Raw genomic sequence first — 14,149 nt, forward strand, 5'->3', positions numbered from 1 at the left:
TATAAGACCAGACCAAAAGAAAACATTTTAAAAAATCTATTTCCGTTTTTAGCCACCATACTCTGGTGTTTCATGGTCAGTTCACATTTAACACTGACTTGAATTCGATAAATCATTTATCAGAAATTGCACTTTACAAAGATCGACTGCCCAGACTGTGCTGAAGTCTGGAGACCTCCAAAAGTAATACAGTTTGTTGACTTTAAGCAAAATACCTTAGAAGAATTGAGGATGTGGTTTCCTAACAGCGTTGGAAATCACTCATCTTGTTGGAGCACCATGAGTATTACAAACACAAGAGATTTTGCAGTGGGTGGAAGTTTTGAGCAACACACACAAAATTCTGGAGGAACTCAGGAAGTCAGGTAGTATCAGCGGAGGGGAATAAACAGTTGATTTGAAATGTTGATTGTTTATTTCTCTCCATAGATGCTGCTTGACCATGAATATTACAGACAATTTTTGGTCTCCTTACCTAAGGAAGAAAGCAGTGCATGAAGGGTGTGTAGTATAGATTCAGTAGACTTGTTCTAGAGTTTTCGCATCATGAAATATGAATTTATTTGAGCTTGGAAGAATAACAAATCTGTTTGAAACTTACAAAACTCTTAAAGGGCTTCATAGTCTGGCTGAAGGGAGGATTTATCCCTGGCCAAGGACTCCAGGATTAGGGATGCAGTTTGAGACTACAGAATATCTTGGTTCCTCCAGCAGGACCACAGCCTTGTCACAGTCTGAAGGTTTGCGTGCCTCAGTGACCTGGAGAGCCATGTTGGCTGGATGGCTGGAGTCAGGGCTTTATGCTTTGGCTCTTGGTAGGGTCACCCGTGCCAAACAGGTGATAGGGTAGAGGCTTGACAAAGAGGTGGACTACCGGTACGGCGGTTCAGATCAGGGCTGACAACCCTGACTGGTCACTCTACCTGGGACTGGCATAGCTGACTGTACTGAAAACTGCTAGGAAGCTACTGACATGATTAATGAAGCCCTGAAGACTGCTAGAGGTGGAGGACCTTCAATGCTGCCCTAAACATTAGTGGCATAACAGACAGTAAGTAAGGAAGTAACATTCTGTTTGTCTGGGATGAGAAGAAGTTTCTTCACTCGGATTGTGGACGGCCTTTAAAATTCTCTACCCGAGACAGCATGGAGGCTAAGTGGTTGATATTATTCAGAACGGGAACTGATAGGATTTTGGGCATAATGGGAAAACTGTCGCTGACTTATAAAGTCAGCTCACTTTTGTGTAGCAGGTCTGATGTAGATGACTGGTGGAGTAGGCTCATAGGGCCAGGAACCTTAATCTTGCACATATTTCGTATGTTGGGTGATAATAAACTGTACTCCCTATCTTCAGCTTGCATTATGCAAGTTCTGGTATTGCGAACGCATCCCCCAGACAATGAACGTGAACAAAATCCTGTAGACTGGAATGTGACTTTTCTAGAAATTTATATAAAATAGAAAACATTCTTTCATGCAGTCTTACAGGTGTGACCAGCCTATCACACCAACTGCAAATATCTCCTTGACATTAACCCTTTAAAACTCAGAACCCTTGAAAACTATTGCTCTACCACAGAGCTACCTCTTTCAGTCAGGGTTATGTGACTCTTGAGATCAGGTTACTGTTTAGTAACCTTTGCTGGTAACTGTGGATAGATAACCATGAAGGCAGGAGATGGAGCAAAGCAATAAAATTCTAATTGAAGCCGCCTGTAGCCACACACTCCATCGGTTTACACAGGGCTTTGTTAAGGTAAAAGGGCACTGTAACTGCCCACATCATTTTATCTTTAGGCCTAGATTCAACCATCAATAAGAACGATCTCCCTCCATCCAATCAGATGTTCACTATTTTAAATACCTCTGACAGACATCCCCTCATCCCTTTCTTCTTTAAAGAAAACAATCCCGTCTTCTCTGATCAATCATTGTCACTGTGGTGCCTTTTTTGACTCTCACTAATGTTAATCCTATGGAACTGGAACTGAGCGCACTAATCCAGTTCAGGAAATTCACTGTTCTTTAAAGGTTTTGCATGACTTTCCTGTTATCCTCTACTGACAAAAGCAAAATTTTTGCGCATGTTTTATTAACCAAATTTTCAAACAGTTTTCAGTGAGTGTACTCCTGCCGAAGGCCCCTCCCTGCACCACCTTTTGAACCTTGCTTCTCCTCATTCATCCTGCCAAAGTGCGTCGCTTCAAATTTCTCTGCATTATACGTTATGGTCCATCTTGTTCCCTTTTCTGCTAGGTTGTTGCAAGCTATCACTATCCTCTTCTTAATTCTGTGTCCTTAAACATATGCACAGTGGAATACATTGAATCACAAAACATTGCACAATAAGCAGAACAGCACATTCCAACAGAGTACCGAACATAGATAGTTAATCATTTGTAAGCAGTTTATAATAAAGCTCTGAATTAATTGTTGTCAAACTATACACGTTTAACTATTAAAAACTGATTTTCAGAAGAAAAGAAAATTTGCAAAAGTTGGAACACTGAATTTGCTAAAGACCTCCAGATAACTTTACCTCCATTCTTTATAACTTCTCTGTACAGCCAGCTTCTACTATAGACTCCTAGTCTTAATGTGCAGATACCATTACAATTATACACTTGACAAAATTTGGAGAAAGTGCTCAATATTTGTGCCAAAATACACTTAGTAAAGGGAAACTAGACCTTATAAAATCTTGTTAGGCTGCTGTTTGCAAATGAAGGAGAAATTAAAATCTTCCTATGCAACTAACACAAAATACTGGAGGGATTCAGCAGGTCAGGCAGTATCTATGGAAAAGACTCAGCCCTGAAGAAAGGTGTCAGCCTGAAACATCGACTATCTATTCATGTCCATAGATGCTGCCTGACCTGCTAAGTTCCCCCAGCATTTTGTGCATCCTGCTTTAGATTTCCAGCATCTGCAGACCATTTTGTGTTTAAAATCTTCCAGTCAGTGCTTTTGGACAAAAGGAGCAGGCAATAATTTGCTATCAGTTTGTGTGATGTTTTCAAACGTGTTACTGTTCTATTCCTGAGCTACACTTTTTCCCTTTCATTACATCTAAACACTATTTACTTCCTCTTCTCCAATTTGCCCTTATTATCATGTTAATACACAAGACTTGCCCTTGCTCTTCATTACTCTGAGCTCCTTGTACTCCTCCTCCCTCTATTCCATCGGGTGGGGGGGGGGGGGGTGTGGAATCTGCAGCCACACAAGCCCAGTCCTTTCCACCTTTTTCCTTAAAACAAAGGACAGCGGAACCAAAATGCTTCTCTTTCCACAGATGCTGTCTGACCTGCACAGGTCTTCCAATAATTTCAGTTTTTGTTTCAGGTATTCAGCACTTGCAGTTTGTTTTTACTTTTTTTGCTCTTTAAGAATCTCCCTGAACTCTTTTCCAACACTAGTACAAATTTAGCCCATTTTGTAGTTATCTGTATTATCTCTGCTGTTCACTATCACATTACTCTCTGATGTTTGAAGGTATTTTTGTGTGTAATACACTGTTCAACGAATAAACCATCATAATTTAAAATATAATTGATATACCAAAATGTCATCTTAAGAGGCATCTCTACACATCAAATTTAAATAGTAAACATATTTAATGTGTTTTGCACATTATATTTAAAGCAGCAGTTGATAGTTTTCCTGATTGGTCAGGGCATCAAAGGATATGGCGAGAAGGCAGGTATATGGGGTTGAGTGGGATCTAGATTTAACCATAATGAAATGGCGGAAGAGATTCGATGGGCTGAATGGCCTAAATCTGCTCATATGACTTATGCTGTTATGATCTAAGCACAGTTTCCTCACATGGTTAAAGGCAAAATGTTACATTTAGATGTGCATTTTAACCTAGTTTTGATGATAGTGTTGGCTGGGGGTAGCCAAAATTAGTACTGAAAATCAGTGGAATGTAGAAGACTGAGAGGAGATTTGATACAGGTATACAAAATTATCAGGGGTATAGATAGGGTAAATGCAAGTAGGCTTTTTTCATTGAGGTTAGGTGGGACTACAATCAGAGGTCATGGGTTAAGGGTGACAGGTGGAGAGTTTAAGGGGAACATGAGGGGAAACTTCTTCACTCAGAGGGTGGTGAGAGTGTGGAACGAGCTGCCAGCACAAGTGGTGCATGCAAGCTCAATTTCAATGCTGAAGAGAAGTTTGGATAGGTACATGGATGGGAGGGGTAGGGAGGGATATTGTCCTGGTGCAGGTTGATGGGAATAGTCAGCTTAAATGGTTTGGCACGGACTAGATGGGTCAAAGGGCCTGATTCTGTGTTGTACTTTTCTATGACTAATGAACTAGAGATGTCCCACAGAAGCATTTCAGAGAATGTCCAACAGGAGGGGTGGTTACAGCTTATGATATAATAGGACAAGAGGAATTTTATCAAAGATACCAATTTATATCTAAGCCATCTGGCATTGAGATTTTGTGCAGCATATCGCAACTAGACATGTGTTAAATGCCAAGAAGAAATAACTGAAAGAATAAGAGATGTTAGTTATTCAAGGTTTTACACTTACTTTACACAGTTACAGAAGAATTCTTTGCACGCATTCATTTCAAGTTTTTCTTTACATTGTTGGACAATATCTTCGCTGACCTCTATATATTCTGGGGTCTGAAAACACACAGGAATTGAAGAAAATTCATCAAAATCCACTTAATCATTTTGTTGATTAAAAACCAGGAAACTATAATCAGTAGTAAAATATTTGAAAATATCTACTATTTGAAATATTTGATATAGATAGATGAGATAGATAGATAGATACTTTATTCATCCCCATGGGGAAATTCAACATTTTTTCCAATGTCCCATACACTTATTGTAGCAAAACTAATTACATACAATACTTAACTCAGTATAAATATGATATGCATCTACAATCACCCTCTCAAAAAGCATTAATAAATAGCTTTTAAAAAGTTCTTAAATAGTTTACTAAAATACATTGAATGGTAACTTAAGCTCAGTCCTAACCCCGGCACTTTAACATATCTTACCCCTGACGGTTGAATTGTAAAGCCGAATGGCATTGGGGAGTAATGATCTCTTCATCCTGTCTGAGGAGCATTGCATCGATAGCAACCTGTCGCTGAAACTGCTTCTCTGTCTCTGGATGGTGCTATGCAGAGGATGTTCAGGGTTTTCCATGATTGACCGTAGCCTACTCAGCGCCCTTCGCTCTGCTACCAATGTCATACTCTCCAGTTCTGTGCCCACGACAGAGCCCGCCTTCCTTACCAGCTTATTAAGACGTGAGGCGTCCCTCTTCTTAATGCTGCCTCCCCAACACGCCACCACAAAGAAGAGGGCACTCTCCACAACTGACCTATAGAACATCTTCAGCATCTCACTACAAACATTGAATGACGCCAACCTTCTAAGGAAGTACAGTCGACTCTGTGCCTTCCTACACAAGGCATCTGTGTTGGCAGTCCAGTCTAACTGCACTCCCAGATACTTGTAGGTCTTAACCTGCTCCACACATTCTCCATTAATGATCACTGGCTCCATATGAGGCCTAGATCTCCTAAAGTCCACCACCATCTCCTTGGTCTTGGTGATATTGAGACGCAGGTAATTTGAGATGCACCATATCACAAAGTCCTGTATCAGTTTCCTATACTCTTCCTCCTGTCCATTCCTGACACACCCCACTATGGCCGTGTCATCAGCGAACTTCTGCACATGGCAGGACTCCGAGTTATATTGGAAGTCTGATGTGTACAGGGTGAACAGGACCGGAGAATATATATTGATATATATTTGAAAAATATTTGAAATATTTGAATAATATTTGAAACTGGGAGCATTTACAAACAAGGAAGAGATGATCTTTTCTGATTCTCACACATTATGAAATACATTCTGAAATACATCCTGGAATATTATCAAATGTCCATGTTAAAAAAGGCATGAAAATGTATGGAGAATGAGACAAATGAAAAATATTACACTCAACCTTTCAGTACTCTTGAGTTCAAGAGCCACGAGGAAATATTTGCAGCTCTGAGTTAGAACACACTTAGAATATTCTGTTCAGTTCTGGTTGCCACATTATCGGATGGATGTGGAAACTTTAGAGAGGGTGCAGAGGAGATTTACCATGATATTGCCAGGATTGGACTGCATGTCCTACAAGGATAGGTTGATCGAGCTAGGGCTTTTCTCTTTGGAGTAAAGGAGGATGAGATGTGACTTGATAGACTTGTATAAGATCATAAGAGGCACAGATTGAGTGAAAGTCCAGAGAGATTTCCCCAGGGTGGACATGGTTAATATGAGGGGTCATAAGGATTCAGGGGAGTAGATTTAGCACAGAGATGAGGAGGAACTACTTTTGCCAGAGAGTGGTGAACCTGTGGAATTCTCTGCCCAATGGAGCAGTAGAGACAACCTCAGTAAATATATTTAAGATAAGGTTAGATAGATTTTTGCGTAGTGGGGGAATTAAGGGTTATGGAGAAAAGGCAGGTAGGTGGAGATGAGCCAATGGGAAGATCAACCATGATCTTATTGAATGGCGGAGCAGGTTCGATGGGCCAGCTGGCCTATTCCTGCTCCTATTTCTTATGTTCTTATAAAGTTAAGGTGATTGGAAAAGAATAGGGGAGATGTCAGAGATAATTTTTATACACTGAGAGTGGTGGGTGCATGGAACACCCTGCCAGAGGTGGTGGTAGAGGCAGATACATTGGAGATATTCAAGGGACTCTTAGATAGGCACAAGGATGATAGAAAAATCGAGAGCTATGAGGGCGGGAAGGATTAGATTGATCTTGGAGTGGGTTAAAAGTTACACCATAATGGGCTGAAGGCCTGAACTGTGCTGTAATGTTCTATGTTCTAGCTGTATGGGAGCAAAGTTCTGATGAAAGGTCATTGAACTAAATTTTTAGATCAATACTTGCTGGGCAATAGTGATCATTCCATGTAGAATTGTTTAGATTTCAGTGTGGCCAGCAAGCTGAGGACCCTGGAGCTTGCTGGCTGAATAATGCTGGTGACCCCCATTCTGATCATGACGGTCAGTGGATAAACTCACGAACAATCCATTCATGAATGAAGATGAGCAATTACTTCTCTTTCTTTTAACGTCTTTAAAGCTTTTTGAATTTTTAATGATGTTCAGACAAGTGTTTTATTGAATAGATATAAAAAACAAAGGAGCTGATCAAGCAGGAAGTTGGAGCAGAGTAAACATCCCTTTATGTATTAATGGTGCTGAGGTGGAGATAGTTGAGAACCTCAAATTCCTAGGTGTAAATCTCACCAACAATTTGCACACTAACATTTCTACTTCTTCAGACAGCCAAGGAAATGCAGCATGGCCCCAATAACTGACCAATTATTCAGATGCACCGTAGAAACTATCCTATCCAGATACATCTTAGCTCAGTATGGTAACTGAACCCAGGAATACACAAAATTGCAGAGTGTTAAGAACGCAGCCCAGTCCATCATGTAAACCTGCCTCACCTACAGGCTGTAAAGCAACATGACCAACTCTCCCTAGTCTCTGTCTATGAAGACCGAGGGGGATGCAAATTTCACTGGGCGTCGGTGAAAGTCATGGCACAAGCAAACATGAGGCATGCAAGGAAATCCCTAGAAGCGTGGTTTTCCACAAGTAATTCTGTGAAGAAATGTATAGACCTTGGTACTACTTATGAGCCAAAGCAGGCAAAATTCCAGACCCCAAACTTCCCCACACAGCCCATCAGTGATGAGATTTCCTCTCCACATCACAACTAAGTTTCCGAAATGGCAACCAATCGGCCGATCAATAAGTGTGCAAAGACAAATATTTGGAGGACACACCACGATCAACACACTGATGATATAGTGATGAAATGTTTGCAAGCTCGAAGAACAACACAACCCAACCATCAACTACCTGTTACGTATTTTCAGAATTATTTCCTAGCAGCTAACATTACGAAGACACCTCCCATCCTGGTAATTCTCTCTTCTCTCATCCCTCATTGGAAAGAAGACACTAACGCTTGAGAATACATACCATCAGACTCAAGGACAATGTCTTTCCCACTGTTATCAGATGCTTGAATGCACTTCTCACGCACAAGAAGATGACCAATTCATCTCCCTATCTACTTCATCATGACCCTTACACTTCACTTGTCTACCTGCACTTTCTCTGTAACTATAACACTCTATTCTGCATTTTGTTTTTCTTTTTACTGTCTCAATGCACTTACAGTATGAATGCCACTATCTGACCGGGAATGCTTTTCACATTCTCTCTCTGTTATTTATGTGCCGAGTTTTATGACGTGGGTGATTATGGTCATCCCATTAACATGACTGTTCTTAGCAAAATTTTCTACAGAAGTGGTTTACCATTGCCTTCTTCTGGACAGTATTTTTACAAGATGAGTGACCCCAGCCATTATCAATACTCTTCAGAGACCGTCTGCCTGGCATCAGTGGTAGCATAAGCAGGACTTGTGATATGCACCAGCTGTTCGTACAACCAGCCACCACCTGCTCCCATGGCTTCATGTGGCCCTGATTAGGGGGCTGAGCAGGTGCTACACCTTGCCCAAGGGTGGACCTGCAGGCTAGCAGAGTGCCTTACACATCTTTTGGTAGAGACATATCTCCTCATCACTACCCAATAATAAACTAATCTAAAGTAAACCTAAATCTAAAGTTGTTGACAAGTTTGACAACTGACAAAGCTGAGACATGGCTTTTCCAGCAGCAAGAGTTGTCCATGGCTGATTCTGGGTTGGCTATGTAATGGTACTGTATTGCTTATAGCATCAGGCATTGTCAAGGCCTTGACTACTTGGATTGGGATAGCTTCAGGCGGGTGAAAGATCCTGTAAAGTTTCTACATGATTCTTGTGTAAATGAATGTGGGGGGACTGATCTGGCCTGTGAGGGGACTTGTCTGGCCTGCCAACTCTGATACCCTCTCCACAAATGCTGTCTTATTTGACGAAGATTTATTATGTCTTCTAGTTTTATTTCTCACTATAATCCCCTTTCAAGACCAACAGAATGAATATCTCCCTTGGTAACAATATTTTAGCCGCCTTCTCTTTGATCTGGCCAATTCTATAGGGCCAATTATAATTTACGACTAGCATTAATTTCACAAGTACTGATCTACTGCCATTAGAGAAACGGAAGGAAGAAATGTCTCTCCAGTAGGAAGGATGGAATACCCATGGATAGGTCAGTGAAACAGTTCAGAATTTTTTGGGTGGCTTAGACATTCTCTGCATAAACGTATTTCAAACAGCCATTGGAATCACAAATCAATTTTACTGGCTGGCCAAAGGGAATGGTTTCCATGGTAATACCATTCAATAAAGTCTGACAGAAAGTCAATGGAGAAAGTCAAAAAGGCATGAATTCCTTTTAGTGGGCTATTGGAGCACATTGTACTATAATACTCCACCTCCCTCAATGACCCTGCCTCTTCTCCCCAAACATTTCTTCTGGTAACAACTACGACTACTTTTTTTGGCAAGTGTATCACCATTCTTTTATTTTATTCTGTTTATTGAGTTCCCTTACAAATTATGCTCTAGATTTTCTTTCAAGACACCTGGGCTGAGCATAACGCACTACAGTACCAGCCATCTGTAAGGAGTTTGTACTTCCTCCCTATGACTGTATGGGTTTCCTCCGGGTGCTCCAGTTTCCTCCCAGAGTCCAAAGACGTTCCGGATGATAAGTTAATTTGTCATTGTAAATTGTCCCGTGACTGGGCAAGGTTAAATCGAGGATTGATGGGCGGCATGCCACAAAGGGCCAGAAGGGCCTATTCCATACGGTATCTCAATAAATAAATAAAATGACATCTTTACAGCCTACCTCATGAAAATATCACTTCTCTCTTCACTCTGGGAGTGATAATGTAAGGATAGTCATTCCCTGAAAGCCTGCAACATGGTAATGGTGAGACTCTTGGCAGTGTGGGGGATCAGAGGGATCTTGGGGTCCGAGTCCATAGGATGCTCAAAGCTGCTGTGCAGGTTGACTCTGTGGTTAAGAAGGAGTACGGTGTATTGGCCTTCATCAATCGTGGAATTGAATTTAGGAGCCGAGAGGTAATGTTGCAGCTATATCGGACCCTGGTCAGACCCCACTTGGAGTACTGTGCTCAGTTCCGGTCGCCTCACTACAGGAAGGATGTGGAAACCATAGAAAGGGTGCAGAGGAGATTTACAAGGATGTTGCCTGGATTGGGGAGCATGCTTAATGAGAATAGGTAGAGTGAACTCGGCCTTTTCTCCTTGGAGCGACGGAGGATGAGCGGTGACCTGATAGAGGTGTATAAGATGATGAGAGGCATTGATCGTGTGGATAGTCAGAGGGTTATTTCCCAAGGCTTAAATGGTTGCCACAAGAGGACACAGGTTTAAGGTGCTGGGGAGTAGGTATAGAGGAGATTTCAGGGGTAAGTTTTTTACTCAGAGAGTGGTAAATGCGTGGAATGGGCTGCCAGCAACGGTGGTGGAGGTAATTATGATAGGGTCTTTTAAGAGACTTTTGGATAGGTACATGGAGGTTAGAAAAATAGAGGGCTATGAGTACGCCTAGTAATTTCTAAGGTAGGCATACGTTCGGCACAACTTTATGGACCGAAGGGCCTGTATTGTGCTGTAGGTTTTCTATGTTTAACATGTGCCCAACTGACAGCCTATGGGTCACCTCATCTACGAATACCCAGAACATGTGTGTTGTCTAACACACGTGCGTGGCCAGCTAACTAACAAAGCATTAACAATGTTCAGCGTCTAACAAGGGTCCGGCATCTTACTGCAACTCCTGGCCAAACATCTCACCAAACATTAGAGGAGGGAGCGGACGGTGCCACAGTGCCTCAGCTTAGAGATTCGAATCTTTGCATTCAGTAACAACAACAGATTTAACTCCATAAAATCAAGTTTGCTTGACTGGTATATGTTATGTTTTGTAACTTCAAAACATGAAACTAATTCAAAGGAAGACACGGGGCCTCTGAAATGTGGGTCTACCTTCGAGTTTACTTTAAGCCAGGTGCACACCTATCACATGGTAGCATGGATGACGTATGTAATTCATGTATTTATACATATAACCCGTAATTACTTATTTAAATGAACAAGAATGCTTAATCAAACAATGTATATAATATATATACATACAAAATGACTCAAATATTACTGGAACATCAAATACACAACAGCATACTCACTTTGTTTTGTTCTAACACTTTATGCTCATGGTAAACAATGTCATAGTGGAAAATGACAAACTTTACTTCTTCCAGTACTAGTACTTTGTATTCATTAACTCTTCCTTTCTCTTAACGGCATAGAGAAGATTAGAGGGCAGCAGAATGTTAAAAGAGGAGAAAATCAAACCAGCTCTCATGAGCCCAAAGCCTTTCAGACACCCCCCCCACGTCCCACTGCTCAACCCCAACAGATTCACAGTGGTGGACAGTTAGGCATCTGAGTGTGCCAGTCTGGAAAGCTAATTGAGATCAGGATCCAACATTTTCTACAGCTGGAGGATCCCTACAATGAAAGGGAGTTGGAAGAAAATGGCACCTAGGAACAATGCAACCAAGGACCACATCCTCTGGGCGGTTCACAACACCTCTTCTTTCACACATCTTTTTCTTTCAAGTGTGGTTCAGCTATTGTTGGAGCTTGTGATCTACATTTTGCTGGTGTGTTTGGAGGCTGTCTCCGAGGCTGTTCCGTCAGCCTCCAAGTGAAATGTGTGGCCTCGAGACGAGGAAGCCTGGAGATGAGGCACGAGCCCATGATCGGCTGCATTTCCCGATGATCAAGGTCGCCGAGGAAGATTGAAATCATTGAGGCGAGTGGGTGTTCAGCACCATCTACCAGCCAGAGGAAGGTGTCTGTGTGCGACGGTTTCTCTCTCTCTCTTCCTTTCGCTCGGTGCTCCTGAAGGAAGCTCCCTGCATTCAAACAATCTCTCTTTCACTCAGTGCTGTCAGAGGATGGTGCCAGAGTCCTGGGATTTGGACACGGTTTAATCAACACGGTTTGTGGATTGGACTCTCTAGTTCACGTGATGATGTGTTTCTGGTTTCTGGGTTTTTTGATGCTATTTTGGCCGATTTTGATTGGACAGCCTAAAGATAATGGACAGTGACCTTAACTGTATAAGCCTGGGCTCTTTCAATGTTGTGTTTTTATATTCTGTGCTTTTTGCTTGTTATTATTTTGTTGGTTGCCATTTGGGCAATATTTTGTGCATGGGGGGTGGTTTTGATGATCTCCTTTGAACGGGTTCCAGGCTTTTCTTTGTTTTGTGGCTGCCTATGGGGAAGATGAACATCAGGGTTGTATGCTGCATACTTACCTTGATAATAAATGTACTTTGAATCTTTAAATTAAATCTTGTGGGCCAGGAGCAGCAGGAATATTTGTCCTGATGCTCAAGGCAATTTCAAGTCTCTTCGAAACGAACAGACTTAAAATATTTTTAAGAAAGAGGTGGGAGTATTCCTGATAAGCTGGGTGTGGGGTTGGGGGGGGGGGGTGGTGGTAGCAGGGATCCACCAGAGTGCAAGGTGGATCACATTCAGATCAGCCATAAATGGCAAAGGAGCCGAATTGCCTATTATTGCCCCTAAAATATATGTCCATTTACTGGACAGCATCCTGCCTTCCTGACCATGGAAATCTTGGGCTGTGTGAGGGATCTGCAAAGGTTCCAGGCTGTGCCCTCTTGCAGTGTCAGGACAAGGGTTAGAACATGTATAGGATTGAGGGTAGAAACTGATATAACGAATAAACCTCAAAAATATTTTTAAATTCTTCAAACATTTATGGAATTTTTAATCATACCATCAAGAAAATGAGAGTCTATAATGAAAAAGAAGCTATTCAAGGCCCAAGAGATTATTCATCACTAATTTTGACAGAGCAGTGTTAAAAATCCAATTACATCTCAATTAATAATGCTTAAAATTTTCACAGCCAGAATAATTCAGAAAAAGTTGAAGGTCACATCAAATCACTGACACTGGATGGATCGTTTCTGCGGAGACTGCAGCCCACGCTGTGGAAGAGCAGTGTAACCTGGCCATTTGACAAGGTGTATGCAAAGATGCTATCTGCTTTACATAGTAATAATGACAAATGCAAATTCTTTCCTATTGTTGCAGAACAGAAAGATAGTTGCTTTACTTGTGTTGATGATTTCACCAAAAAATTTAAATAAAGGTTGTACTCTACTTCCATTGACTTAATTTTTTTGTTTTTGTCCTCTTATGTTTTGTAACAAACAGCCTGCATTTAAGTTTTGACTTAAGCATTGAAATGTTTCATGAATATGAACCAGAAATGCCAAGCCTCAAAGGGATTTTAGGATCAGGGGTCAGAAATGATAAAATGGGTGTGCTAACAGCTTGAAAGGAGACAAATGCAGAGAGGTGGAAAAGCACAGTGCAGCCCTTCAGCACAGTATTCAGTGAATAGAAATTTGTCCATTCAGAATTCACAAATCATTACTAAAAAGGTTGAGACACAGAATTAAAATTTGCTCTTACGGAATCTAAGTGAGAAAAAAAAATTAAATAAGAGTAAAATGTGAAAGAAACATGTAGCCTGGGGAAAATACACACTCTGGATGACAAATACTTTTATGATTTTTTAATTCCTTTACTTGTTTTAGATGTTTTAATGCAGAAATAGGGTATCAAAATAAAAACGACAAAATGAATTTAAAAGAAAACATAGTTTCTTCTGTTACAATCTCAGCTTAATTTCAGTCCACACACTTGAGTATCAACTAGATACGTAAACATTATGAAAACAAATGAAACACATCATACAAAGCCAATATGGTAGTCGCAGTTTTAACTTGCACGTGCTTAACTTCCAAACACGGTTAGGCTAGACCCTGAAACAAATTCTGCTCTGTCATGTGACTAGGCCGATAAGGAACTTCGCACTATCATGCTATCAAGTGCCGATACCTTCCTCACCATACAACCACTCAATGTTCATTCTAGAACCATTGTAATTCTTCTTGCTACTCTGCATGTGCATAATGACATCACTGTTTTCTCTTAAAGGCGCAGGCAGTTATTTTAGCATTATCAGGATGAAT

General features: G+C 41.1%; 1 protein-coding gene across 1 annotated transcript in view; it reads right to left on the reverse strand.

Annotated features, from left to right (window-relative positions):
* Positions 1–14,149, reverse strand: part of LOC140715471 (G protein-coupled receptor kinase 5-like) — a 301,765-nt gene that overhangs the window by 68,851 nt on the left and 218,765 nt on the right. The window contains exon 5 of the mRNA XM_073027715.1: positions 4,554–4,651. Coding sequence (XP_072883816.1) covers positions 4,554–4,651 — 98 coding nt within the window. The remainder of the gene's footprint in view (positions 1–4,553; positions 4,652–14,149) is intronic.

The sequence above is a fragment of the Hemitrygon akajei genome, chromosome 23 (genome assembly GCF_048418815.1).
Source record: "Hemitrygon akajei chromosome 23, sHemAka1.3, whole genome shotgun sequence".
Taxonomy (NCBI): Eukaryota; Metazoa; Chordata; class Chondrichthyes; order Myliobatiformes; family Dasyatidae; genus Hemitrygon; species Hemitrygon akajei.